The sequence below is a fragment of the Platichthys flesus genome, chromosome 24, assembly GCF_949316205.1.
Source record: "Platichthys flesus chromosome 24, fPlaFle2.1, whole genome shotgun sequence".
NCBI lineage: Eukaryota > Metazoa > Chordata > Actinopteri > Pleuronectiformes > Pleuronectidae > Platichthys > Platichthys flesus.
Window position 1 is genome coordinate 15,622,830 of NC_084968.1, and position 27,833 is coordinate 15,650,662.

General features: G+C 42.4%; 1 protein-coding gene across 1 annotated transcript; it reads left to right on the forward strand.

The window, feature by feature from the left end:
• The first annotated feature begins 2,725 nt into the window (after positions 1-2,725).
• LOC133950349 (retinal guanylyl cyclase 2-like) lies at positions 2,726-26,041 on the forward strand. Its single transcript, XM_062384608.1, has 23 exons — positions 2,726-2,969; positions 3,121-3,351; positions 3,927-4,082; positions 10,360-10,502; positions 10,769-10,924; positions 11,297-11,446; positions 11,754-11,973; positions 12,064-12,139; positions 12,262-12,346; positions 12,438-12,554; positions 15,185-15,268; positions 15,892-16,068; positions 16,148-16,301; positions 21,124-21,267; positions 21,361-21,509; positions 21,777-21,940; positions 22,556-22,679; positions 22,977-23,045; positions 23,224-23,398; positions 24,319-24,417; positions 24,543-24,628; positions 24,746-24,831; positions 24,961-26,041. The coding sequence occupies exons 1-23, from the start codon at positions 2,729-2,731 to the stop codon at positions 25,046-25,048; spliced, it is 3,174 nt and encodes a 1,057-aa protein (XP_062240592.1). The 5' UTR covers positions 2,726-2,728; the 3' UTR covers positions 25,049-26,041.
• The last annotated feature ends 1,792 nt before the right edge of the window (positions 26,042-27,833 follow it).

A 27,833-nucleotide genomic window follows, 5' to 3' on the forward strand; every position in this document is an offset into this window, starting at 1 on the left:
TGTGTTACGGTGACTTCTTATTTAAACTAGTTATGTAGCCAGTTATTTTAACCAGTTAACTTAACCCTGCTGATCTTAGGAAGTTAATCAGAGGCTTCATTGATCAGATTGATCAGTTTGTGATTGATTATCCTGCAGTCAGCTGATGTGATGCCGTGATGTCATCAGATCATAACAAGCTCTAAATTTACGAAACATTAATTGAATCAGTGTCACAGTGAAGCTGACGGCTGATTGGTCAAAGTAAATCTAACAGTTCTTTATTTTACAAGTTTTTACAGTAAGATAGAAACTATTGTTTGTTAATGTTTTATATTTAATTTATTAGTTTTGATGTTTCAGCGAAAATCTTCAGTGAAGACTCAGCATCACTTTTTATGGTTTAAAACATTGGAGCTGGTTTATCTGGTTTCTGGATCTGGTCCTGATCTCTGGAACTGGTCTGTGGTTTTTGGATCTGGTCCTGATCTCTGGTCTAACTGATGTATCATGTCATTAGTCAGGTGTATAACACCATCAGTTGGATTAATGATGTCATCAGACAGGTGTATAACACCCTCAGTTGGATTAATGATGTCATCAGTCAGGTGTATAACACCATCAGTTGGATTAATGATGTTATCAGGCAGGTTTATGATGTTACTTCGTGGTCGTGCTGTCAGCGTCTCAGAGTGCTGAAGACATTTAGTCTTTGTCAGCTTGTGTTAAGAGCGTTAGCATTGATGCTATACTGAGCCTTCTTAGCGCTCCTTAGCGTTAGCCTGAAGTATTAAAGGTCAAAGGTCACAGCAATCAGCTGGGTTCAATCACTGTGGATGGCCAGAGACGACGTGTAGGGGAAACAGAACTGTCATGAAAATATATAGATATAATCTATTTGTGGTTTAATATACATATTCTGTATAATATATATATATATATTAAATACATTATATAATCAAATGGAATTTAATTGAATACATTTGCCAGATTATATGTATATTAAACTACAACGTAATGTGTAACCATCAGGTTTTAGCACTGACTAGCCATAATAAACACAATAACTGTGATAATTACAGATGTAAATATGTTAATAATGAGCTACAATTCATATTATAATAATCATAATAATTTTTATCATAATAATAATAATAATATTAACAACAATATAATATTAACAACAATAGTCCTTTTCTGAATCTGCGATTCTGGAGTCAGAAAGAAAGAGAGAGAAACTGTGGAGGGACGAAACACAAAGTTAATAAATCAATGCGTTGGCAGAGAGACAGAGAGAAGAGCCTAGTGCATGATGGGAGTTCTGCACAAGTTCAGGCCTACCATGAAAACACGCACGCATACATTCATGTCAGTTTGTTTCATTAGTCATGTGTTTGTGTAGTTTTAACTTTGCTGTATTCAGTGTTTCTTCACTGCTGGATTTGTTTCTCAAAAGACAAATGGTCACATGATCCTGTGCTTAAAGGGTTAGGAGCAGCATGGGGGCATGTTATGTTTAAAAAATTGAATCCCAATTACTTAAGTTGTATTAGATTCTGCTGTAACACGGTTAAGTCCTGAAAATCCAAAAGTGTTGTGTGGACTCAGGACACTTTATCCACCCCTCTATCAGCATAGTGGTTAATGGATACTGAGTGAATTTCAAATAGCCTATACACTATCCCTTAAGGTGTAATGTGTTATTCTGTTACAGCCACATTGTGAGTTGCATTTCCATATACTGTGTTTTGAAAAGAATTGTGCAATGGAACCATAAGGTTAACATAAGGATGAATATTGACACTCAAAATGTCTGCTGCTACGATTTCAATGTTGCATATTGTGACAGTTAAGTTATTGGTTTTATAATGGTACCTATTGTTCATAATAAATAGATCATGTTTGAAGAATCTTTTAGTCTTTAGAAGCCTCAACTGATGGGCAGCAAAGTTGAATTACGACAACATTTTAAGTTTAAACGAATAGAAATATTTCAGTTGATCCATATTTCATATGTTAGGTACGTTAAGTTGACACAGCACGTAAGCCCTTAAGTTGAGTAAACTCAACGAAGCCTTGCAGCTAGTTGCTTTATTTTGTAAGTACTTCAGTGCAGTTGTTTTTTGGACACTCCAAAGGTTTGCAGTCTGTAATGTATTTTAAAGGTTATTTAAATAAATTTTAAATGAACTTGAAGGTAATATTTAGTATTACCTAAATGAAATACAAAATTTGCCTAAATGTAACAATGTATTTTGAATGTAATATTAATGTAAATGAAACCGACTCTGACAGGACTGTTTTGTTAAAATCTTTGCGTTTTACTTATTTTTCAATTGTTCAAATTTAGATTTCATAATGTTTGGTCTTGATTATTGTAAGTGTTTTATATTTATAGGTGTTATTTTCTTAGTTTTAGTTTTTTGAACAACATCTTGGTTGTTTCACCGTGACTCTGTTGTTTCCCGTTTTATTTTGAAGTTTCTTCTCTTGTGTGTGTCTTTGACTTAGCTTCCTGTCCCTTCTTCAAATGTTCATAGTTTAGAGTTTTAGTTTAATATCCTGGCGGCTCAGTCTTTTTATTTTAAATGCATTCTCCTTCTCATTTTGAATCAGAACTTGATCCTGTTGTTCGATGTGTTGCTCGGTCAGAATCAAATGATAAGTTTCATCAGAGAGGTGATGACGCTCGTGTTGCTATGGAAACCAAAAAAGTAAAATGTTGATGTTTTTTTTCCAGATTGTCAGGATGTGGCTTCCTCTGAGGTTGCTATGTGCGTGTCTTTGGTTACTAAGCATTTCGGAAGTTTGGGCGGCTACTTTCAAACTGGCTCTGATTGGTCCCTGGTCATGTGACCCCATGTTCTCTCGGGCCATGCCCACGGCGGCAGCTAACCTGGCGCTGTCACGGCTACGCAGCGACAGCAGCCTGAGCCGAGGCTACTGGTACGACGTGAAGCTGCTGGATGAAGACTGCTCCACCTCCAAAGGTTTGTTCACACAACAAATCAGCTCTGTGTTATTTTAATAAATTAACTAGAAACTTAGTTTTCAAATGCATAGTTTTTACTTTGCTGAATTCTGTTTACATTTTCATATATAACTATCGTTATGATTTAACTTTTTCTGGTTTTATCTCAGCTCTGACAGAGCTTGGAGAGATGCAGGGTTATGGCCACGCCTACATTGGACCATTTAACCCCGCCCTCTGTCACACGGCATCCTTATTGGCTGAGCACTGGGAGGTGGGGCTTGCATCTCCCGGCTGTCTAGATGCTAATTGGCCGAATCTGCCGCCCATCACTCCTCCCAGCAGGGTTCTGTTCACCGTGCTCAAGTCGTTCCAATGGGCGCATGTCGGCGTTATCTCAGGTGACAAATGACATCATATGGTGGGAGTGGTCTCGTTTCAGTTTCGCCTCATATGACTTAAAAATTAATTAATAAAAAATGATTACATTTATTGTAAAATATTTTAACTTGATAAAGGTTTGGTTAATATTTATACTTGTTTATATTATTTATATTGTGTGTATATGATCGTTTGAATACACAATTTATATAATGAAGATCTGAGGTAATTTAAATAAGGTTTACAGTATTAAAACATAGTTTTCACAGGGTTTAACTTTAACTTCATTTTTAATATGAAATTGAATTTACTTATTAACATGTTTTTGTCGAAGAAGAGAAAAATAAAGAAATAAATATACTACAAACAATCCAGTGATATAAATCGATATTATGATATCTAAATGAGTAAATGTTATGTTGTATTAACAGTACTTTAAGTAGATATTATATTAAATTTTTAAACATTTTATTACATCAATATATATATTCTGTATACTTTTGTAAAATCATTATTATGAACATAAAAACAGTGATTTCCATAAATAAAAGAAGTTTAATTTGTGTTTGCGTCTCCTCTTCATCGTCTTCATCAGCTCGTTCCAACCTATGGGAGAGCACCGGGCAGGAAGTGGCCTCTGCGCTCCGGGCCATGGGCCTCCCGATTGGCCCAGTGGTTACCATGGAAACGAGGACCCAAGTCGGAGCTCGTGAGGCTTTAAAAGAGATCAAAGAGGCCGACAAGGTCAAAGGTCAGAGCTGAAAGATCTTATATAAACAACGAGACTGTAGATGCTGTTAATTAACCTCACATCATCAGGTTCTACACAATATTCTTATTGTTTTGAATTATTATCTATAATCATAGATGAATCATGAATGAGTTGAAAATCTAAAGTTAAATATCAACATCAGGTTCTGTAGAAAAACATCAGGTAACACGTTTAACTGTTTCATTTTTATTATTCATGTCAGCAATGTTTTATTGTTTTAATAATCAGTCGATTGTTCAGTGAATCATTTCCAATGTGAGACATTAATCTTTATTGCCAATTCATTTCCAGTCAATGAACTCATCAATTAAAGTGTTGATTTTGGTTGTATAGTTGTGGGTCATGTGGAGATGAGTGGGTTTATTGATGATCCAGAACACGCTGAAGAACGTTAAAAATAATGAAAAGGTTAAAAATGTTTAATCAAAATCCTCAACAAACCAAAACTAACAACAGACCAAGTAGCCTCCTCTTTTAGTATCGAGGATAGAGTCAAATAATATTACTAATGTATAACAATAATTCTTATAAAACAGATATTGATTAAATTAAATTAATATTAAACTTAAAAAAAATTATTAAGAATTCATTTGAGGGGGGGGCGCTAGTGAGCACTGCATGGAATAGTCCTGTTTTCGAGTGGCTCCTCCACACTCTCGCTAAATATTTGCTAAAATCAACACTTTCAGAAATATGAGCGGACCCAGCAGAAACAAACCTAAGGAGAAACCTTCGCATCCGAACGCGAACCCAAAGAAAAGCGGCAAAACCGTTCCTACTATGGGAAGGGTTGGTGCCGTTAGCCCTGAGCTAAACCCGGCTAACAGCCCAGGCTCCGCTGCTAACACCGATGATCCTTCAACGTCACAACCCATGCTGGCTAGCGTCTTGGCGGCTATTGGGAAACTGGACAATGACATGAACGCCAGATTCAACGCGCTTGATTCTAACCTTCAACAAGTTCAGACTTCCCTGGCGGACCACACGGCACGCATCACCGACTTGGAGGGTTTTGCTAACGACCACGAGTCCCGCATCGCAGCCCTGGAGAAACGGTGCACGGAGCTATTGGAAACCAACAAGTCCACTAAACGTAAGCTAATAGACCTCGAGAACCGATCTAGACGCTGCAATATTAAAGTTACTGGGCTACCGGAAAAAGTTGAGAAAGGCAACCCGACTCAGTTTCTCGCTGAGTTCCTGCCGCAGCTCCTCGGGACCAATCATTTCTCAAGTGGACTCAAAGTTGACCGGGCGCACCGCATCGGTCCACCCTCAGCCGGCCGTCCACGCACCATGATCGCTAAGATTCATCACCCTCCGGAGAAGGAAAAAATCCTTAAGCTTGCCCGCCTGCAGGCTCCCCTGACCTTCAACGGCGCCCGAATCAGCGTATACCCAGACTTTTCACCTGAAGTCACCGAACAACGCCGCGCCTTTGCTGGTGCAAAAAAGAAACTGAGGGACGCCGGGATCAAACACGGTCTCCTCTTCCCCGCCAGACTGATCTTCAACCACGGCACGGAGCAGAAAATATTTCAGGATGCCACGGATGCCGAGTCTTTCATAGACAAATGTATTACATCCCCCGCCGCTCCGGTGTGAGCTCTATCCCCGCCCGGGGAACTTATTCATCCTGCTGCCGCTCCCAGACACCCACGTAAGACATTTTAGTGGTACCCGTTTCAGTTTCTCAGTCACACTAAGAATTGAGTGTTATTTAACCGCTAAATATATGAGTGTTTTTCGTTTACTTGTGTGGACGGGGCTACCGGTCTATTGATTAGAGAATCATGTTCTCTGCTTTAGCAAGGAGTATTATTCTAGTTCGACGGTTTCTTGCAGTGTTTAGCCGTTTCTCAGTGCTTATGTTTTTCTTGTTCCACCTCGTTTGGTGGGGTGGACAGGGGGGGGGTTTAGTCTGTATGTCTTCTCGTTTTCCCTTTTTTCGCCTGCTCTTCTTAAATGTACCATACCTATTATGCCTTTCGATATGTTACGTCGTCATACATCTACTATCCTTCTGTGGTCATTGACAACTCTCCTGCTCCGCCACAAGGTGGCAGTTTAACACTACTTAGCTGGAATGTCAGGGGTTTGCAGAGTAACTTGAAGAGAGGCAAGGTCTTCTCCCATTTAAAGTCTTTGTCAGGAGATATTATTTTTATGCAAGAAACGCATATTAAACATAATGAGCAATGGAGGTTGAGATGTGCTTGGATATCTCAGATATATCAGTCAACTTTCTCCTCTAAGGCCAGAGGTGTAGCCATATTAATCAGACGGACCGTTCCATTTGAACATATTTCCACTGTCTCTGACCCTAACGGCCGCTATTTAATAGTAACAGGCCGCATTCTGTCACGGCATGTAACCTTTCTGAATATTTACGCACCTAACTTTGACGACCCTGGTTTTTTTAGGAAAGTCTTCAACCTTATTCCAGATTTATCATCCACTCATTTAATCGCGGGTGGTGATTTTAATACGGTATTGGACTGCTCTCTTGATAGACTCTCCTCTCGCCCCACCTGTCTCTCTAATGCCAGTATTGCGCTGAATAATATAATTAAGTCAATGAACCTTCTTGACATTTGGAGGCTGCAACACCCAAACGATAGGGACTTTTCCTTCTTCTCAAGCGTACATAAATCGTATACGAGAATTGACTACTTTTTGACTGACGCCACTTTGACCTCAGATATAATTTCCTCCAAATATCATGATATCATAATTTCTGATCACGGCCCTGTTGAACTAAAAATAAATATTGGTGGGACCAAGACCGCATTTAACTGGCGGTTCAATCCTTTACTACTTAACAACATACAATTTCGCCAGCAAACAGCCAGCAGAATTACAGAATATTTTCATGAAAATGATACACCCGAGGTAAATGACTCCACTCTATGGGAGGCTTTTAAAGCTGTTATACGAGGACATATCATAGCTCATGAGGCTAAAATAAAAAAAGACAAGAAGAAAGAATTAATTGATGTCACAACTCAACTCAAACTATTAGAAAGAGACTACAGATTGACCACCTCACCTTCTAAGCTTGTTGAAATAACCAAATTAAAGTCTAAATATAATGCTATCCTTTCTGACCAAGTCAGCTTAATGTTACTAAAAGTTAAACAAAAACACTTCGAGCTAGCCGACAAGCCGGATAAACTACTGGCTCGCCAGCTTAGGAACATCCAGGCTAGCAGAATGATTCATGAAATTAAGATCAAATCGGGAACCACTACTACAGACCCTGAGAAAATTAACGAATGTTTCCGTGAATTCTATGAAGATCTTTACACCTCAAAGTCTACCACTACTGCAACTCATACCTCTGAATTTCTCCGCACTCTCCACCTGCCTAAATTGAGTCCCTCTGCACATACAGGTTTAAATGCTGACATAACATTAGAGGAAGTTCAACAGGCAATCCGCTCTTTTCCTAGTGGAAAGGCGTCCGGCCCGGACGGATTTGGCATCGAATTCTATAAAACATATTTAGACATTATAGCTCCTTTCATGTTAAGAATGTTTAATCATTCTATGTCAATTGGTCTGCTCCCAGAGAAGACCTAGACAGACCCCTCCTCATACCGACCTATTGCCCTCCTGGGCTGTGACCTTAAGGTGTTCACTAAAATTCTTGCAAACAGACTGAATAAATGCATTGCAGATATAATCCATGAAGATCAGACTGGATTTATTCCAGGCAGATTTTCTTTCTTTAATGTAAGGTGTCTGTTGAATATTATGTACACTAGTTTTGGTAATGATTCTAAAATAGCTGTCCTCGCTCTTGATGCCCAAAAGGCGTTTGATCAAGTTGAGTGGTCGTATATATTGGCTGCAATAAGGGAGTTCGGTCTGGGGGAGAGCTTTGCCTCCTGGGTCAAAATGCTATACGCTCGTCCTACCGCTTCAGTTATCACTAACAACAACAGATCTCCTACCTTCAAATTACAACGATCTTGCCGGCAGGGCTGCCCCCTCAGCCCATTATTATTCGCTATTGCAATGGAGCCCCTCGCTGTCAGTATCAGGAACCACCCTTCTATTGCCCCAGTAATCTTTGGGGGGGTCGACCACCGTATCTCGCTGTACGCGGATGATGTAGTTTTGTTTTTATCCTGCCCAGAAGACTCCCTCCCCCCTTTATTAAGACTCATTGAAAAATTTGGTGAAATATCTGGCTATACTGTAAATCTGGATAAAAGTGAATTCATGCCCCTTACAGGTGATCTGGACCCAATTTTCCTTAAAAACCTGCCATTTAAAATTGTAACAGACAAAATCAAATACTTAGGAACCACAATCCCTAAAGACCCCAAGTTAATTTATAAACTGAATTTCCTGGACATGATTGATAAATTAAAATCGAATATCGAATCCTGGAGACTGCTACCATTATCTCTGATAGGTCGTGTCAATGCAATCAAAATGGTAACTCTTCCCAGATTCCTCTATCTCTTCCAGAATCTACCTGTTTTCTTGCCCAAATCCTTTTTTAAATTATTAGACTCACTCATTCTACCTTTCGTGTGGGGTTTCAAAACGCATCGTATTGCTAAAAAACATTTAACCAAACCCAGATCAGCTGGTGGCCTCAGTTTACCAGACTTCTGCCACTACTACTGGGCAGCGAATTGCAGAGCGTTAATGTATTGGCAAAACGCACATCAGGGTAATGTTACTACCCACACCCCATCTTGGCTCGCAATTGAACAAAGTCTCCCCGTCAGTTCTATGCCAGCCCTCCTCTTCTCCTCAGCTCAACCCTTAAAATCCATTGCTGGAAATAATTTCATAGTTACAAGCTCTTTAAAAATTTGGTATCAAATAAGGAAATCATTTAACCTGCCTGAGATCTCCTTTACACCCCTCTCTACCGAAACCACGCTTTCCCACCTTCATTGTCTGATAACACTTTCCTTTTCTGGAGGGATAAAGGTATTGCCACCATTGGGGACCTTTATCTTAACAAGACTTTTGCCACCTTTGCTCAGCTGAAGGGGAAATATACACTGTCAGACCAGACTTCTTCCGCTACCTGCAGATTAGAGATTTCACCCGCAAAAATATTCCTTACTTTCAATCGTTGCCAGCTCCCAGTGAATTATACACTCTTTTGACTCGACCTCCTGATTCTAAGAAACTCACTTCGCGATTTGTTGATCTTTTCACCTCACTTAACCCGACCTCATCCCAGCACTTAAAGGAGGCTTGGGAGAAAGACTTAGCTTTGTCGATAAGCGACAATGACTGGGAATCCTACCTCGGTGATATTCATAAATGTTCAATAAATTCAAGGCACCAACTTATTCAATTTAAGGTTGTCCACAGATTACATTATTCCTGTACCAAACTCCATTCTTTCTACCCCTCTGTATCCCCAATCTGCTCGAAATGCCAGTCAGCTGAGGGAACCTTAGGTCATCTCTTTTGGTTTTGTCCCAAATTGAACCAGTTTTGGTCTGATATTTTCAAATGCTTTTCTGAGGTATATGAGTGTAATATTTCTCCAGATCCATTCACTGCAATTTTAGGTGGCTCCCAGCACCTTTCTATGCTCACCAACGAACACCGTAGGACTATACAATACGGCATGGTCATAGCAAAAAGGAACATACTAACTTCATGGAAGAGTGGTGAGGCGCCTTCCTTTAAGGCCTGGCTTTCAGAAACTACCTGTCTGCTGCATATGGAAAGGATCCGACACAATGTCTCTCTAAGCTCTGCAGCCTTTGATAAGATTTGGCAACCTTTCTTTTTATATTTGTCAAGAATGACCCAACAGTGATAGTCATGCTCCACTCACATTCCTTTCTACCAACGTAACTTCATGTTTTTGACTTCTATATAATGACAGGTCTGTTCTGTAGATAATTGTATGTACTGTTTCAGAGCAGGTCCCCTTTATTTAATTTTTTGTAATTTATTTATGTTTCTCTGTCTCTCTCTCTCTTTGTACTCTCTGTTGTTTTTTTTGTTGTTTTTGCTGTCTGTACAATATGTGTTTGTCCATGTACACTTGTTCAATGTGTCTTTTTTCTGTCACAATATGCTTATTACCTGTTTTATATATTGAAAATTTATAAATAAAATATTGAAAAAAAAAAAAAAAAAGAATTCATTTGAGTTCCCACACCAATTTAAAGTCAAGTAAATAAAGTAGTTTTAGAGTAAAAGTTTTATTTCTGTCACAGTTAAATCCGGATAACATTAAAAACGATTGTTATTGTTTCTGTTGCAGTTGTGATCATGTGCATGAGCTCTCTTCTGATTGGTGGAGAGGATCAGAGAGAGCTCCTATTGGCTGCTCTGGACATGGGGATGGTTTCTGATGGTTATGTGTTTATACCGTACGACACTCTGCTGTACGCCATGCCGTACCAGGTGAGTGATTGACAGGTGACAACTTCAATCAAAACAGGTCAATAACTTATCAATGTTATACTAAAGTGATCAATCAACTATGAGAGCACACAGAGAGTTTATATCTCTGTTAAGGCTTTGAATGTGTGTGTGTGTGTGTGTGTGTGTGTGTGTGTGTGTGTGTGTGTTAAGAAACTCAAACCCTTTTTCAATTTGTCTTTTAAATGTGTTTAAATGTTTGAAACTTAGTTCTGATTGGTTCCTTTTGTGTTTTCTTGCTCAATCAGGACACAGTGTTCCCTCAGCTGACCAACAACACGCAGCTGCGTCACGCCTACAGCTCCGTCCTGACTGTCACTATCGCGTCCAACCAGAGTTTCTACGAAGCTTTCCGTGAGGCTCAAATCAGCCGAGAGATCCGGTCAGCTGTCTCTGCAACAGAGGTAAACAAACAACACAAATACACAACTTCTACTACAAAACATGAGGGTGGAGATGTTAGGTGTACAAGTTGGATCAACAGAAATGATTTCATTCCTAATTTTTGACGCAACTAGTTAAGCAGTGAAAAACTATTTTAGAACCTCTGATGATTTCAGTTTACATGTAACGAAGAAAGGAACTTAATGTGTCATCATTGGCGTGAGTTAGCGTGAGTTAGCGTGAGTTAGCGTGAGTTAGCTTGAGTTAGCCTGAATTAGCGTGAGTTAGCGTGAGTTAGCTTGAGTTAGCTTGACAACGAGACGTTGAAGTTGTGTCACAGGATTTCAGTATAAAATCACCAGATGAAGGTCGGTGTCGAATATTTTCCGCAGGTTTCTCCGATGTTCGGAACCATCTTCAACATGGTGTATTTCGTTGCTAAGGCGGTGGAGGAGCGTCGTCAGGCAGGAGGTGGGCACTGGGTGACGGGTGACCACCTCATCCAATCAGATGGAGGCTTTGATTTCAAAGGCTTTAATCAGGTCAGACATTAAAACAGACGTGAAGTAAGAAGTAGTTTGATGCCGAGACTAAATGAAAACAAATGAATTAAAGATATGGTCTTTAAAAACAACGAATCAGATTCTACAGTCAACATTAGCGACTTTCACTCAACAGATGAATCTCGTAGATTAAAAACAGTTATAGATAATTAATAGATAATAGAAAGAAGTTCATAGATCATCTAGGACTTCTGACTGTAAGAATAAGATGATGGCCTGGCCCTGATCTTGATCCTGGTCAGATGTCATCATCACCTTCCTCTGTTTAACATGTTGTTTTTCTTAGGTTTTATATGGAGGTAAAAAGGGGCGTGGCCTGCAGGCCAGGTACGTGGTGCTGGACAGTGATGGCGATCGACTTGTGCCGACACATTCGCTCGCTGCAACTCACACAGACGGGCTGGTCGGAGCTCTGAGACCCCTGAGCCGCTCGTTCATCTTCCCCGGAGGAAAACCCCCCAAAGCCAGCTTCTGTTGGTTCAGTCCAGAGGAGACGTGCAGCGGCGGTTAGTTACTCATACCATGTCACATGTTTGTACATGTAGAGGGTTAGCGCCCCCTGCTGTCACATGGTAGGTAATCTCCTGTTTGTGCAGGTCTCGACACGGTGACGATGATATTCATCTTCCTATTGCTCTGTGCTCTGATTGGAGCATTTTTCTACTGGATCAGGTCAAGGATACACACACACACACACACACACACACACACACACACACACACACACACACACACACACAATGATATTATTATTAATGATTACAATAATAAAAATAATGGTGACATCTACACAGGAAGTACAAGAGATCAACGAATGTCACCAAACTGATCCTGACTCTGGACGACATCGTCTTCATCGACACTCAAGTCAGCAGGAAGGTCAGTGGTGATGTCATCACCTGGTCGTCTGCAGGTAAACAACAACGAGCTGCTGATCACGTTGTTGTTGTTGTTGTTGTTGTTGTCATAGAAGCTGAACGAAGAGTCGATCATGAGGAGTCTTCTGGAAATTAAAACTCCGCTTCGCTCGATTGCTCGAAGTTACATCCTGACGTCAGCTGAGAGTTCCAACATCGGAATACTTGAGGTACACCTGTCTCACTGTCTCAATGTGGACCTGTCTCACTGTCTCAATGTGGACCTGTCTCACTGTCTCAATGTGGACCTGTCTCACTCTGCAACTGTCGGTCGATCAAACACATGTTATTTGGCTCATATTCAAAGTTTGTCTCATAGATGTTAACAAGGATCAACTTCCTCTGTTCTTAACTCAACTAGAGTCAAACTACAGAGAAACTTTATGATCAGTGAATGAAGCTCAGTCTCATGTGAGGATCTTCTCCCGGAACACAAGTCCAACAGATGCTGATGGAACTGAACACATCAACACAACAGGATTCACTTCATGAGAAGAACCTGTTTGTCACTTAGTGTAGGGTTAGTTAATTAATTAGCTAAGTCATCGGGCCGGCAAAGCAGTTTTCTATTGTCTATCATATCACTGTGTCAGTGTTAATTTCGTTGACGAAGACGATGACGTAAAATATATTCGTTAACGACCCTTTTTCCATGACGAAGACGAGACGAAGACGTAACGTAAACGAATCTTGGAAAATAAAAACTATGACTAAATCTATTTTAACTTTCGTTGACGAGGCGAGACGAAAATGGTGGTGGTTGACTAAGTCACAATAATTTTTAAAACATCATCGTATCAGGCCGTCATGAAGTATCAGGAGCGGGCGAGTGAGTGTGTCTGTGTGTGTGTGTGTGTGTGTGCGCCCCAGATAGCGCTCCGGTCCGTAGCTCCGCCCCCCGCCCCGCGCACTCGCTCAGAGAGACACAGTGAGATCAGAGCTCGTTCTCGTGGAGCAGCCTCTCAGTGACTCACTGCTTCTTAACTATGAAAACAGTGAAAACACAGAGTTTCTCTGCTCTCAGTTGCTCAGAGATCAGCCCCTCAGCTTCTTGATCAGAGCAGAAGCTGCAGTTGGTTTCTACCGATGTTCAGTTTCTGTGTCCAGCTCCAGTCTGACCTGCTCTCCCTTTTTGTTTTCACATTTAAAACTAAATATATATTTTTAAGCTATTAGGCTGCAGCTATATGTTTTTATAGAAAAGGAGTTTAATATGGCTAAAACTAGACTAAAACTAAGAAGGATTAAAATGACTAAATGTGACTAAAACTAAAATGCATTTTCGTCAAAAGACTAAGACTAAGACTAAATCAAAAATAGCTGCCAAAATTAACACTGCACTGTGTGTGGAATTGGCAAATTGGTGCCCCTGCTTGATGCTGTGTGAGAAAGGGGAGGGGGAGGGGGCATTGGGGACAGTTCACCTCTTGGTCTCCCAAATGGAACTGACAAGGGGGGGGGGGGGGATCCACTGTGTAGAGCAGTGATTATCAAACTGTGTGGCGCGCCCAATGTGTTAACGTCCGCATCTCTTTAACGGCGGAGCAGTAAACAAATCGCTCTTTCACCGTAGACAGGAAGATTGACTGAAGAGCCGCCTCTCTGCAGTGGCTTCCTGAACAGTGTTGTGTGTGTCGCGGACAGCACACACACACACAGTCCCCGGGGCTCCGCCCCCTGTTCCGCTCACTCTCTCAGAGACACACAGTGAGATCAGAGCTTGTTCACGTGAAGCAGCCGGTGACAGTCAGGGACAAACAAGAGACGGTGTTCAAAAACCAAGTTGAAAGAAAGAACGATGAAGCCTGTCTCGCTCTTTGGTTCACAGTCAATGTGGTAGGACATGAGGAGAGACCAGTGTGTAATTTATGTCTCTAAACTCTATGAGAACCAACAAATTAAGAAGACTCTTAGAAACAAAAACATATTAAGAACTTCCCTGACCTGCCATCAAAAACCTATAAATTATTCATAATATTTTATCTATGTTTTGTTAACTTTTTTCCACTTAGATGTTGTAACTTATACTGTGTTGTGCAGAATTGTGTTTCGGGGTGGGGTGTGTGTGTGTGTGTGTGTGTGTGTGTGGGGGGGGCGCTCGGAAGGGGTCACATTCCATGTAGAACCGCCACTGCGCGTGTCGATCCCGTCTTGCGGATCACCTCAGCTACGGCGCCGCTGGGGGAACCCTCCGTTCGTGCGGGGGGGCCCCCTCCGGCGGTTTCTAATAAAGTGAGTGTTGGCAAAACCGGTTGTCATTTTTATGTTGAGGCGGCGGGGGTGTTGTCGGCTGCTGCTGAATGTTACTAATAAAGTAACTTGTAATCTAACTTAGTTACTTTTAAAATCAAGTAATCTGTAAAGTAACTAAGTTACTTTTTCAAAGTAACTATGGCAACACTGGTGGTCAGTGATCTCCACGTGTGCTACGTCCTAAGTCTGTATCAGTGTGGCTCCCCCTGGCTGAATCGAGGAGCATTACTCCTCAACAAGAGATTCTGCTCCTCTGATGTTTTCTAATCATAACACTTACAACTGATCTTTATAAAAACCTGATGAATTCATATTTATGTTCCTGGATAAACGGGGCGTGGCAGGAAACATGAATCGATTATGTTCAGTCTCTGAATCCATCGTTCACCTGATGCATCAAAAAACGATTAATTCCTCCACCTCTAATTGTCTCACTATGCACATGTCTCACTGTCGCACTGTGTGTGCACATCTGTCTAATTGTGTATTGTTTGTATTGTCTCACTGACACACTGACTCTTTCTCTGATTTGTTGCATTGTTACCAGGGCGACTGGGTTTGGATGAAAAAGATTCCTGCTGGAAAGACGATGACGGCTGTCAATCAAAACACCCAGAGTCTGTTTAACCATGTACGTAGATTTCACGTTGACTTAATGACTAATTATTGATCAATATATTGATTTGTATATTGATTAACATACAATATTTCAGGGATTGGCCAGTAGGTTTGGCTGCACCCAGCAGGGGGTGCTGGACTTTATAAACATGCTATGGAGCCGAGTGAAGTTAGAAAACTTTGTGTTCACAGATTATCTGCACTGACGAGTTTGTGGTTTATATATAAATTTGAACTATTTACTGAACAGCTCTTTTCATACATCTGTTAAACAACCGACACAATCTTCAGACCAAGTTCTAAACCTTTCAAAATAACAGCTCTGTCCTTCAACTCAGTATAAAGCCTTACAGCAACAAAGTGAACCTGGAGCTTTTACTTTGAAGACAAATTGATGAAGAGGAAATAATATTGTTGTCATGATGGAGATCAGCTCCTGTGAATGTGTCAGTCTGATAAAAATCGAATCATCTGGAATGATATCACAGGCCGCCAGACCACTGGTATATCAGTTAATAAGTTGATATAATGTTAATATAAATATTAGCATAGTAACTATTGATTCATTTATTTAGTATATTGATACGTTTTGAAGTTTTCAGAGGGAGATGTTAAAATGCTCTGTGCTATGTTCAGTTACGGGAGATGAGACATGAGAACCTGAACTTATATCTTGGACTCTTTCTGGACTCTGGGATCTTCGCTCTCGTTGTTGAACATTGTCCTCGAGGGAGTTTGGCTGATCTGCTCGCTGAGGCCACCATGAGGCTGGATTGGATGTTCAAGTCCTCGCTGCTTATGGACCTGATCAAGGTGCTGCTCAGACACTAATAATAATAATCATGTTTATAATATCAATGATAATAATAATTCAATCGTGTGTGTGTCTCAGGGTATGAAGTATCTTCATCTTCGAGGTTTGAGTCACGGTCGACTGAAGTCAACAAACTGTTTAGTTGATGGACGTTTTGTTCTGAAAATCACTGATTACGGACTTCCCATGATCCTTCACTCTCAGAGCCTCAGTCTCTCTGAGGATCCACAAGGTAAAACACGTTTATTTCTATTTTTCTATTTTGATTTATGTTTATATATGCTAACATGTCTTTATATAACCCCTGGATAAAATGGTCAGGGTTAGGTATGCTTCCATGGCGACACTAATGATGCGTTCACACCAGTGGCGACTTTAGCCTGACATTTCTGGTGTGGCAATTTTGTATGACGTCATGTCACCGTCATACAAATAGAGGGAGCTGATTATTATAAGCAGTCTGCCTATATAGTCCAGTAAGATATACTATGGGCTGCATGTTGAGTGCCAGCAGGGAGCAGAAATCATATTTCAAATACAATTCACATGCTTTAGCGCTCAGCGCCACACAAAGATGTTGTCTATAAAACAGCATTAAAGTAAAATGACTGCAACAAAGTAAAAGATTAGAAAGACACAAAGCTTCACATCAACGTCAACATCAATACTCTGAATAAAGAGCTTTAGGAGACGTTAAGCTACTTTAAACAGCTGCTCTTAAAATGTGACTTTAAATAATCACGTTACAGTTGATCACAGTAAATCTGTTTCTGCAGAATAATAATCTGTGTAACGTAGTCAAGTCAAATGGGTTGAAGAGTGAAACAACTTTACACACAATTAGAAATCTAACGTGGTGGAGATTATTCTCCAAACACACTCATCAACTCTAACACTTCTCTCTGCTGGGTGGACCTGGAGTAGCGTTTCAAGTTATTCAAGTCGAGTTGCTAGGCAGATTTGTGGGGCACATCTGAAAGTGCCCCCCCTAACCCTAACCCTCCATGTCGACACTAATGATGCGTTCACACCAGTGGCGATTTTAGCCTGGTGGTGCAATTTTATATGACGTCATGTCACCGTCACAGAAATGACATTTTGAGTGCCAGCAGTACTGGGGGGCTCCTCCTGAAGTCCACTGTCATCTCCACGGTTTTAAGTGTGTTCAGCTCTAGGTTGTTGCGACCGCACCACAGGACCAGCTGTTCGACCTCCCGCCTGTATGCAGACTCATCATTATCCTGGATGAGGCCGATGACTGAAGTGTCGTCTGCAAATGTTAGGATTTTAACCGATGGGTCTCCTGAGGTGCAGTCGTTGGTGTAGAGGGAGAAGAGCAGTGGGGAGAGCATGCATCCCTGAGGTGCACCAGTTCTGACTGACCGGGTGCTGGATGTTATTTCACCCAGCCTCACCTGCTGCTTCCTGTCTATCAGGAAGTTTGTGATCCACTGACGGGTGGAGGCAGGCACAGTGAGCTGGATGAGTTTGATAAGGAGGACTTCTGGGATGATGGTGTTGAACGCCGAGCTGAAGTCCACAAACAGCATCCTTGCGTAGGTCCCTGGGGAGTCGAGGTGTTTCAGGATGTAGTGCAGCCCCATGTTGACATCATCGTCCACTGACCTGTGAGCCCGGTAGGCAAACTGCAGGGGGTCCAGCAGGGGGCCTGTGATGTCCTTCAGATGGGTCAACACCAGTCTTTCCAATGATTTCATGATCACAGACGTCAGGGCGACAGGTCTGTAGTCATTCAGTCCAGTGATGCAGTGTTTCTTAGGAACTGGAATGATGGTGGAGCGTTTGAAGCAGGAGGGGACTTCACACAGCTCCAGAGATCTGTTGAATATCCGTGTGAAGATGGGGGCCAGCTGATCTGCGCAGGCTTTCAGACAGGACACACCGTCTGGGCCTGGTGCCTTCCTTGTCTTCTGTCTCTGAAAGAGCTGGCACACATCCTCTTCAAGGACCCTCAGTGCTGGTGGGGAGTCAGGGAGGAGGTGATAAAAGGGGGTGCATATGGTTGTGTGAAGTCTGGGTTGGAGCGGGTGAGAGGTGTTAATGTGTGGGGATCAAACCTGCAGTAGAACACATTCAGATCCTCAGCCAGTTTAGGGTTCTCCATGGGGCGGGGGGAGGTTTTCCTGTAGTTAGTTATGTCCTGCAGGCCTCTCCACACTGATGCAGGGTCGTTAGCTGAAAACCAGTTTTTCCGAGTAGCTTCTCTTTGCCACTCTGATCTCCTTAAGGCCGGCACATGCTTCTACGTTTTCACGGCCCCGCAAGCGCAAGAGCCCTTCGGGGCCCCTTACGTGCTTATGTATCTCTTCTTACGTGCTTACGTGCGTCGCCCAATTTTTCTAACTAGACGGCAAAGCTCTGCAAGCCTCTCGCAGCCCGCAAGGCTGTGATTGGTCTGCTAACTACATCCTTTCCGGAGTCGCATTTCCGGTTTCCACATTATAACCGCAGAAACAAAGGAAGATTTAGAAGAACGAATATGGACCAAATAGAAGAGCGTTTGGCAGAAGAGATCTGAATGTATGACCACTTGTATAACCCGTCACTGACTGGAGGATTTATCCGCCAGAAAAAGGCTACGAGGAGCCGCAGCGGCGATGTTAATAAACAATCGACGAAGAAGAAAGAAGGCGTCTCTAAGGTCGTCTTCGACAAAAAACATTACTCTGCCTAGTGTTCTGGCGAGGAACTGCTGTGTAAGATGCTCAGCACTTGGAGAAGCATGAATGACAAAGAGTCCTGCGACACAGCTGCGTGAAAAGCCGCCAACGCAGTTGCAGAAGCATGCGCCGGCCTTTAGTCAGTGTGTTCCTGGCCTGGTTGAACAGAATCATGTCCCCACTCCTGAAGGCCTCCTCTTTGGCTTGACGAAGCCGCTTGAGCTTTGCTTTAAACCACGGTTTATTGTTATTACAGATGCAGTACGTTTTTGTGGGTACGCACATGCCGTCACAGTGTCGGTGAGTTTGTCCAGTGATGAAGATGAAGATGCAGCCTCAAAAACACTCCAGTCAGTGCAGTCAAAGCAGGCCTGTAGCTCCAGCTTTGACTCGTTGGTCCATTTCCTGGACCAACGAGTCTAGATTTAGTCTAGATTTTAGTTTCTGCCTGTAGCTTGGATGGAGATGAAGCAGGCAGTGATCGGAGAGTCCCAAAGCTGCACGGGGGACACAGCGATATGCATTCTTTAGAGTTGTGTAGCAACGGTCCAGTGTGTTTTTATCCCTGGTGGGACACTTAATGTGCTGCCTGTATTTTGGCAGTTCACGGCTGAGGTTTGCTTGGTTGAAATCCCCAAGAATAATCAGAAGAGAGTCCGGGTGATTTGGCTCCGTGCTGGTTATCTGGAGCAGCCAGGTGCTGCTGTGCCTCGCTCACGCAGGCTTGAGGTGGTATGTACACGCCGACCAGAATAAAGGAGGAAAACTCCCGCGGTGAGTAAAATGGTTTGCAGTTTATGGAAATGGCTTCTAGCTGAGGAGTGCATTTTTTCCATAGCACTGTGGCACCAACTGTACACCAACTTTCGTTGATGTAAAAGCAGATTCCTCCTCCCCTCGTTTTCCCCGTTAGTTCCGTAACGCTGTAGCGTAGGTTTTCTAAATGGAGAAAAAATAAAAGTTGGGCTCCAGACAGGGATTCTTAGCCTGTCAATATTTACAATATATCCCGGTATGAGAGGTAACCCGGATAGCTCATGTACCTAGCTACGCAAAACATCATGGATCGAATCCATAAATAAGGTTAATCAGTATATCTTCAATTATATCATTTACTCAGGTTAACATCAAATCCAATACGTACGATAGATAGACCAACAGAAAAATAACAATTTTCAACCAAAATCTTCAGTACACCATGAAATCAAATTCTTTTCAAAATAAGAACAATTAACCGTCCTTTTGTGTAAACATGTGGAAGAAACGTTCATTAAGAGTTCAAGTTCAAATGTTTGTTGGTGTGTGTGTGGGGGGTTTTGTTGGAGAGGGGAGTTAGGGTCCAATGAAAAAGGTGCAGTAAGGGAAATGTTTGTTCTTTTGCTTAGGAGGGCCTTTATCTCCAGGTAGAGGGAAGAGAAGGGGGTATTTTCCAGAGGCAAGCGAGCTTGGTGAAGCCAGGAGAGGGTTTAAGAGTGGACTTATCTGGCTGGTTCCATCCAGGACTGAGGGAATCGCCTTCTGATCCAAGCAGGGTCCATGGGTTTAAAATCCACTTCCGGCTCCAGGGATTAGCTTCTGTTCCTCAGGGTCCAGGACGTTGGTGCCATCACTCCATCCAGTTCTTTTACACTCCATGCTGCTTGTTTAGCAGGTTTTTTTCTCCTTCCTACCGTCACGCTCCTTCACTTGTTTACACTCCATACTCCTTTGTTTGAGTTTTTCCCTAATCTGCCACAACGCGGTCCACACGGTGGAGTTTGAAGCCCGGCAGATGAAGGATGCTGTCAGGGATGCTCTCACCAAGCCGGGTTTCAGTGAAGCACAGGGCAGAAGATCCGGATAAATCCCTGTTTATCTTCTTTAGGAGCAGCAGCTCATCCATTTTGTTGGGCAGAGAGTGGACAGTTGCCAGGTGTAACGCCGGGAGCGGAGTTCGGAACCCCCGCTCTTGCAGTCTAACCAGTCTAACCAGTCTAACCAGTCTAACCAGCGCTCAAGCGCTTCCCTCGCCTGAGTCTCCTCCAAGCTCCACAGAGAGCTGCTGCTCCTCCGACCAAAATCTCCAAAAAAGTGTCTGGGTCTGTAAAGTCCGGTGAAAGGGTTTGAGGAATGGAACGTCGGACAGTCGGAGTTCTTCTCCAGAGAAAGTATCGTAGAGGGAGTACTGAAGACGTACAAATAAACAAAAACCCGAAAAGCACAAGAGAGCGCAACACCGTGGCAGCCATTCGCGGTGCCATCATAAGGGGCGGGGCTAACACAGAGAGAAGAGCAATTAGTCTTTCTGTCAGTCAGTGTTTCTCTGCCTGTCTCTCTCTCTCACTCAACCTGTCTGTCTGTCTGTCTCTCTCTCTCAACATGTCTCTCTCTCAGAGCTGCTGTGGTCCGCCCCGGAGCTTCTGAGGAACTCGGTCCGTGGAGGTTCATTTGCCGGAGATGTTTTCAGTTTCTCTATCATCATACAGGAAGTGATCTCACGCACGTTGCCGTATGCCATGATGGACATGCCCGCCCACGGTGAGAAAGGATGGTCCAGGCACCACCCGTCTCTCTCTGTCTGTCTCTCCCCCATCTCTCTCACCTGTCTCTCTCTGCCTGTCTGTCTGATAGAGATCGTGGAGCGTATAAAGACGCCCCCTCCGCTCTTCAGGCCGGTGGTTTCGGTGGACGAAGCTCCGAGCGAATGTCTCAGTCTGATGAACGAATGTTGGAATGAAGATCCGAGTAAGAGGCCGAGCTTCGACGACATTTTCAAACAGGTGGGAACAGCTGCCCCCTGCTGGCCACATGATAAACTGCACAATACAACACAAAATCCAGTTGGTATTTTACATGATGATGAATATGTGTGTGTTTATGTGTATTGTGTTTTTGTACGATTGTGTGTTTTGTGTGTATGTACATTATGTGGTAGTGCGTTAATCGAGGGAAGTGGGGGAACATCATCTACTCTAATGTTGTGGGATCGTGTGATTTGTGTGTTGTGTATTTTTTGTTAACGTGTTGATCTGATTGTGTATCTGCAGTTTCGGGGCATAAATCGAGGGAAGCGTGCGAACATCATCGACTCCATGCTGCGGATGTTGGAGCAGTACAGTTCAAACCTGGAGGATCTGATCAGAGAACGAACAGACGAGCTGGAGGTCGAGAGGAGCAAGACGGATAAACTGATCGGACAACTCCTGCCCAAGTACGACAGCAGTAGAACCTTGAATGAGACTCAGGTCTGACACAGCAGTGACACCTGGTGGCTGTGCAGTGGATCACTACATGATGTTTTTAAGATTCCTTCAGTATCACAGGAATCCACTGGAAGTTGTCTGTACATCACAGATTTCAGTCAATAAAGCTGCTTCTATTTTGAGACTTTGGGAAATCGCTCTTCACACACAAACAGAAAAAAACGCATTGAATAAGTTATAATTGATTTCAGATTATGATTCTAGATCGCATCCTAACCCTTTGACCCTGAAGTGCTGACTGTGTGTAGAAGGGGAACAGAGTGTGTATGATTCTCAACTCTGGAGTGAATCAAACAAACTTCTGTTCTGTTCTGGTCCTAATTAGATGTGATGAGTGTGCCTGTTCATTGTTAAAGTGTAAAGTGAGAGCAGGTTAGAGTCTGGCGGACTGTCTCCTGTCAGTGTCAATCCTCCAGACAGATACAGATCCCAACAAACTGCTGCTTCTGCTCTGATCTGGAAACAGCCGTTCTATGTTTATTATTCAGGTTGGTGGCTAATGTATGTATGTGTGTATATATATTTATGTATATTGATATGATCCATATGTTTCATTGTTTCAGATCAGTGGCTCAAGCTCTGAAAAAAGGGAAACCCGTTCGACCTGAACATTATTCCGATTCGACTCTTTACTTCAGTGACATCGTTGGATTTACAACCATCTCAGCTCTCAGCGAGCCAATCGAGGTATCTGCTCTCTTACTTCCTGTTTTGTTGGGAGTTGTAGTCTTTTCCTGGGTTAGGATTCCTTCAGTGTTAATGTTGAGAAGGATTTTATTGGGAGCTGAATTCTCAGTTTTCCTCCTGTCAAAAACACCCGAACCTTAGAGCTGCTGATTCAATCCAGTCTGACGCCGAGCTTCATTATAACTTGAGATTCTCCAGGAGTACAAATGTAATGTAAATAAATATAGTACAAGTCTAGTTGATTTTAGATGTTCGTTTTATAGGAGATCATTTTTAACTAAAAGTGTGTGTGTGTAGGTGGTTGACCTCCTGAATGACCTCTACACCATGTTTGATGCCATCATTGCGAGTCATGATGTTTACAAGGTAAACTGTTTACCTCCACATACACAATTGCTCTTACTTAACACAAGTGACCTTTGACCTTTAACTAAGATTACATGACTAGAGAATTACTGAGATCAGTGTTTGTTCTTCTTCCTGAATCAATGAAGTGTAATGATGCACCACAGAGTCAGAGCATCCATCAAAGCTTTGTTTTCAGGTGGAAACGATCGGAGACGCCTACATGGTGGCGTCAGGGGTCCCAAACAGGAACGGAACCCGACATGCAGCTGAAGTGTCCAACATGTCTCTGGACATCCTGCACTCGATCGGAGCCTTTAAGATCAAACACATGCCTGAGATCAAAGTGAAGATACGCATTGGCCTGCACTCAGGTAATACTCACTCAGCCCCGACATGTCGTTAACATGTCGTCATGTTGTTAACATGTCGTTAACATGGCGTCATACTGCTCAAAGCACAGTGAACATTAGTTCTGGACCAACTCTCTGGTTGACTGTCAGCTATGTTGTGGCCTGGTGCTTGTTGGTGACCTGGTCAGCTGGTTAACTGGTCAGCTGGTTAACTGGTCAGCTTTGGTGCCTGCAGATGAGGATGAGTCTCATTGAAGAATAATCTGGTGACCACAGGTTGACCAGATGTAGGACAGGAGACAACAGGTCAAGGAGGCAGTGGCGGTTTTGGGCACAGGCGAACCGGGCAGCCGCACTTTTTCATGTCACGTGGGGGGGCGGCACGAGCACATAAAAGGAAAAAAAATCATCTGGCCAGCGAAGCGGTTTTCTTTTATCTATCATATCACTGTGTGGGGAATGGGCAAATTGGTGCCCCCTCCAACTGCAGGCTCCCTGCTTGATGCTGTGTGAGACGGGGGTAGGGGAGGGGGCGCGGGGGACAGTTCACCTCTGGCACTCCCAAATGGAACGGACAAGGGGGGAAACGGGGGATCCACTCCTAAACGGTGGAACGAGCTCCCCAATGACATCAGGATAGAAAGTATACACATCTTCTAACGCAATCTAAAAACAGAACTCTTCCGACTACACCTTGAATTAAAAAAATAAAATAGTAGCACTAATGTCGCTTACATGTCGCACTTTGTAATTTTGCTTTCTTGAAGAAAAATGTTACTTTCTTGATTCTTGGTTTGTTCCCTCATGGTTGATGCACTCATTTGAAATCGCTTTGGATAAAAGAGTCAGCTTAATGAAATGTGATGAATCAGAAACATATGTTCCAGCTTCCACACGCTGTGGGTGTGTTGACTGAACACGTGACCTGTGTATGTGCTTAGGTCCACTCGTAGCTGGTGTGGTGGGACTCATGATGCCCAGGTACTGTCTGTTTGGAGACACAGTGACCACAGCATCACACATGGAAGCCTCTGGACTGCGTATGTATAAACACTCTGATCTGAGTTTATTTTCTTTTGTTTCTCTAGTTTGAAAGATTGTGAGTCAACATGAAACGTGAACTTGATGAATGACGTTTATTGAAGTAAGTTTTTTGTGTGTCCAGCCTATAGGATCCACATCAGTCTGGCCACGATGAAGGTTCTGACCAGCCTCAAACTGGGATATCACTTCGAAACCAGGAAAGCTCAGGTCTGATTAACTACTCTCACCTTTCATCTGTTTTTCATCTGTTTTACATATATATATATATATATTTCATCAGCTGAAATTACTGATGATGAAGTGGATGATGTTTTTTTTTTTCAGGTGAAGGGCTCGGAGGACACCTATTGGCTTACTGGGCAAGATGGTTTCACTAAACCTCTTCCAGTTCCTCCAGATGTGATCGGAGGGTAAGAGTTTATTTAAATGTAAACACATGATCATTTGTATTTAAATATATTTTAACTTTCTCTGTCTGTCTTTCTGTCCCTCTCTGTCTCTCTCTGTCTCTGTCCATCATGTCTGTCTATATCTCTCAGGGCCAGTAACCATGGTATCAGTCTTGATGAGATTCCAGTTGAGAGACGACAAAAATTTCTGGACCGACAGAAAAGAAACAAAAAATAATATTCACACACACACACACACCAACCCCCCCCCCCCCCACACACACCAACTCTACCTCAAACGCTATGATATTTTCTTAGCCATTGAAACATTTTCAGCCAAATGCAATAAAACTGGTGGAACCTCAAGATTTGTAATCGTTGGGAAAGCACAATAAAGTTATGAACATATAAGGGAAATACTTATAATATAAATAAGAGTAACATCTGGAAAGTGATTGTCTGATATCACTTCATCAGTTATATATTGAACCAGTAATTTCTGTGCCTACTGTGGGTCTGATATAATAGACAATAAAAAGTTAGACTGTTGTATAAACACAAGTTCAAACCCTGGGTCGCCCTCACTTCATAGATACTCACTTTCACAAATGAAAACTCTAACCCTAACCCTAACCCTTCCACTTAAATCCAAACATTTCTGAGTTTTTTCTTCTGATTGTTGTCGTTCAGCTGTCGACAGTCATTCAAAATTTCGAATGCGAAACAGATGATCCAGTCACAAGTAATTTGAATGTGTTGTTTCATGCAGCGTCAATGAGACACTTCAGTTCATTATCAGTTTAGTGAACCATACTAAACTTTACTACAGGATCAGTAACATTTGGATTAATATAATGATTTATTCCATCAGTCATGTGATCAGTGTCTTTTAATTAATTTATTCAGAGATGAAATTGTCAGTATCTTATTTTTATAACGAAAGACAAGAACAAAGTGATACAATCTAAAAGACTTGATATGATGTAACAAACCTTATCCTTGAACCAAGTGTTTGTTGAAATATTAATTAGAATAAATGAGACACAGGTTTAGTTCAACAGCCAGATTGGTTAATAATGTGTAAATTCAAGGTATTGCAAAAAGGTGAGATCCAGCGAAACGTGATTAGTAACTTTTACTCTGCAATCGTTGTTTTATTAATGCATTTCGATGTTACTGTTGTGTTTGTCATGTTACCAAGAAATCAATAAAATGTTCAGCCTCTAGTTCATCTGTGGTCATCAGTCTTTTTTATTGAGTAAAAATGTTAAATCCTCTGCTTGCTTTTCCTGAATCGAGGATTCGTCTGTCACCGTCGCTGCTCAGGGTTCCGTTTGTCCACCACCAGATGTCGGTGGTGCCAGGAGTGGGAGTTCTTCAGCCAGTTGAACTTCCGCCGCATTTCTCTGTTACTTTGTGTTACCTCTGTCAGTATGTAATGGTGTGTTTTTATATTCCAGCTAACTTTAAAAACCCTGCAGAGACTTCGTCTCAGGAGGGTGTTCCATTTGCCGACAATGAGAGGAGGGGGATATGTGTAACGGGGTAAAATCTTTATAAAGCTCTTTATTTTTTGAAGAGTTATTTTCCCCATTCAGGATGTTTTGATTGACCTGACAGGATGGCGACGCCTATAGGCTGCGGGGTTAGGGTTAGGTTTTGAAAAGATATCTCGATGTCGCCCCCCGCTTCGTCCGACGACTGGGCAGTTTTGACTAGGGTTAGGGTTAGGGGAGGACGGTAATATCCATTGACCCAACAATGTAGGGTTAGGTGAAAACGGTAATATCCGTTGACCCGACAAGTCAGGTCAAACGTTATGCACGGGCCTCTCCTGGGACTGGGGTGCCCCTCACTTGGTAAAATAACCATAAGTATCCACTAATCATGTTGCAGCAACACACTGATTTTTTACAGGTATGTGAAGCATGCTGTGGTAAAATAACCGTAAGTATTGTCTAATAATGTCGTAATAACACACTGATTTTTACAGTTGTGTTAAACATGTTGTCATTACAGCTAAATAAACATCCAATGAACTATATACAAATTTACAAATATGTCTTGAGTCTCTCCGCTCAGCCGAGGGAGGGTAAATGGCTTAGTCAGGTAAGTACAATTTGTCATTTTTGCTTAAAGTCCGGAGGCCCTGTCGCGACGTTTCGAAATTTGTGTATCTTCATCAGGCTAGGGCAGGTAAGTAGGTCAGGGCGAATTAAGAGGTAAGTCATCCCCATGGTGGGTCTCTGGGAGAGCTTGTCCCTGATCTTGCTCCATGAGGCATTTTGTCTTGTCTGAGACTGGCCAAGGAGTTGCAATCATTTATATAGCCCATCTAGCTCCTCCCCCTGGTGAAGTTTCCTTGTCCCTCCGAATCACAGCACTCCAACAAGCACTCATTCCCATACTCCTTTTCCATCAATTCCATTAAAATAGGTTCCAATCACACACCTATAGGGATCTCTTGTCCTCTAAATATTAAACACAGTTGGGTGGGGTATACCAGGGAATTAATTGCCTTCTCTCTGAGGTCTTACTGCCTTTTTAGGTCTTTCTTCCTGTACTGTACTTGCCCAAAATTAAAGAATTGCAAACCAACTGGTTGTGGAAACTATGTTTTTGGTCAATAATCTCAAAGGAGTTAGGTGAGATGTCTCAGGTCACTTGTTCTGTCCAGGGGTCAAAGGTTAGGTTTAGGTAGGGGGTCCCTATGGTTGGGGTTAGGGTAGTGGGACCCTGATTAGGGATATTGATGACTATGTGGTCATAACTACTGACTAAGGGAATCCAAATTGGTGTGGTTTGTATAGGTTCAAATTAAATTTTGTGTGGTCCTGAGTTAAATTACTCTCCATATCAACTACAAACAGCATTTATTGTTTTCCAATGGCATCGTGCCCTGAACCAAAATGGGATGGGGGTAAGGGTGAAGGTAAGAGGTGGGTTGAGGGTGTAGAAACCGGGTCCTGGGCCCGTTAATTCCTGTCATTCCAGGTTTCTATATCATTTTGGCTGCTTTTATG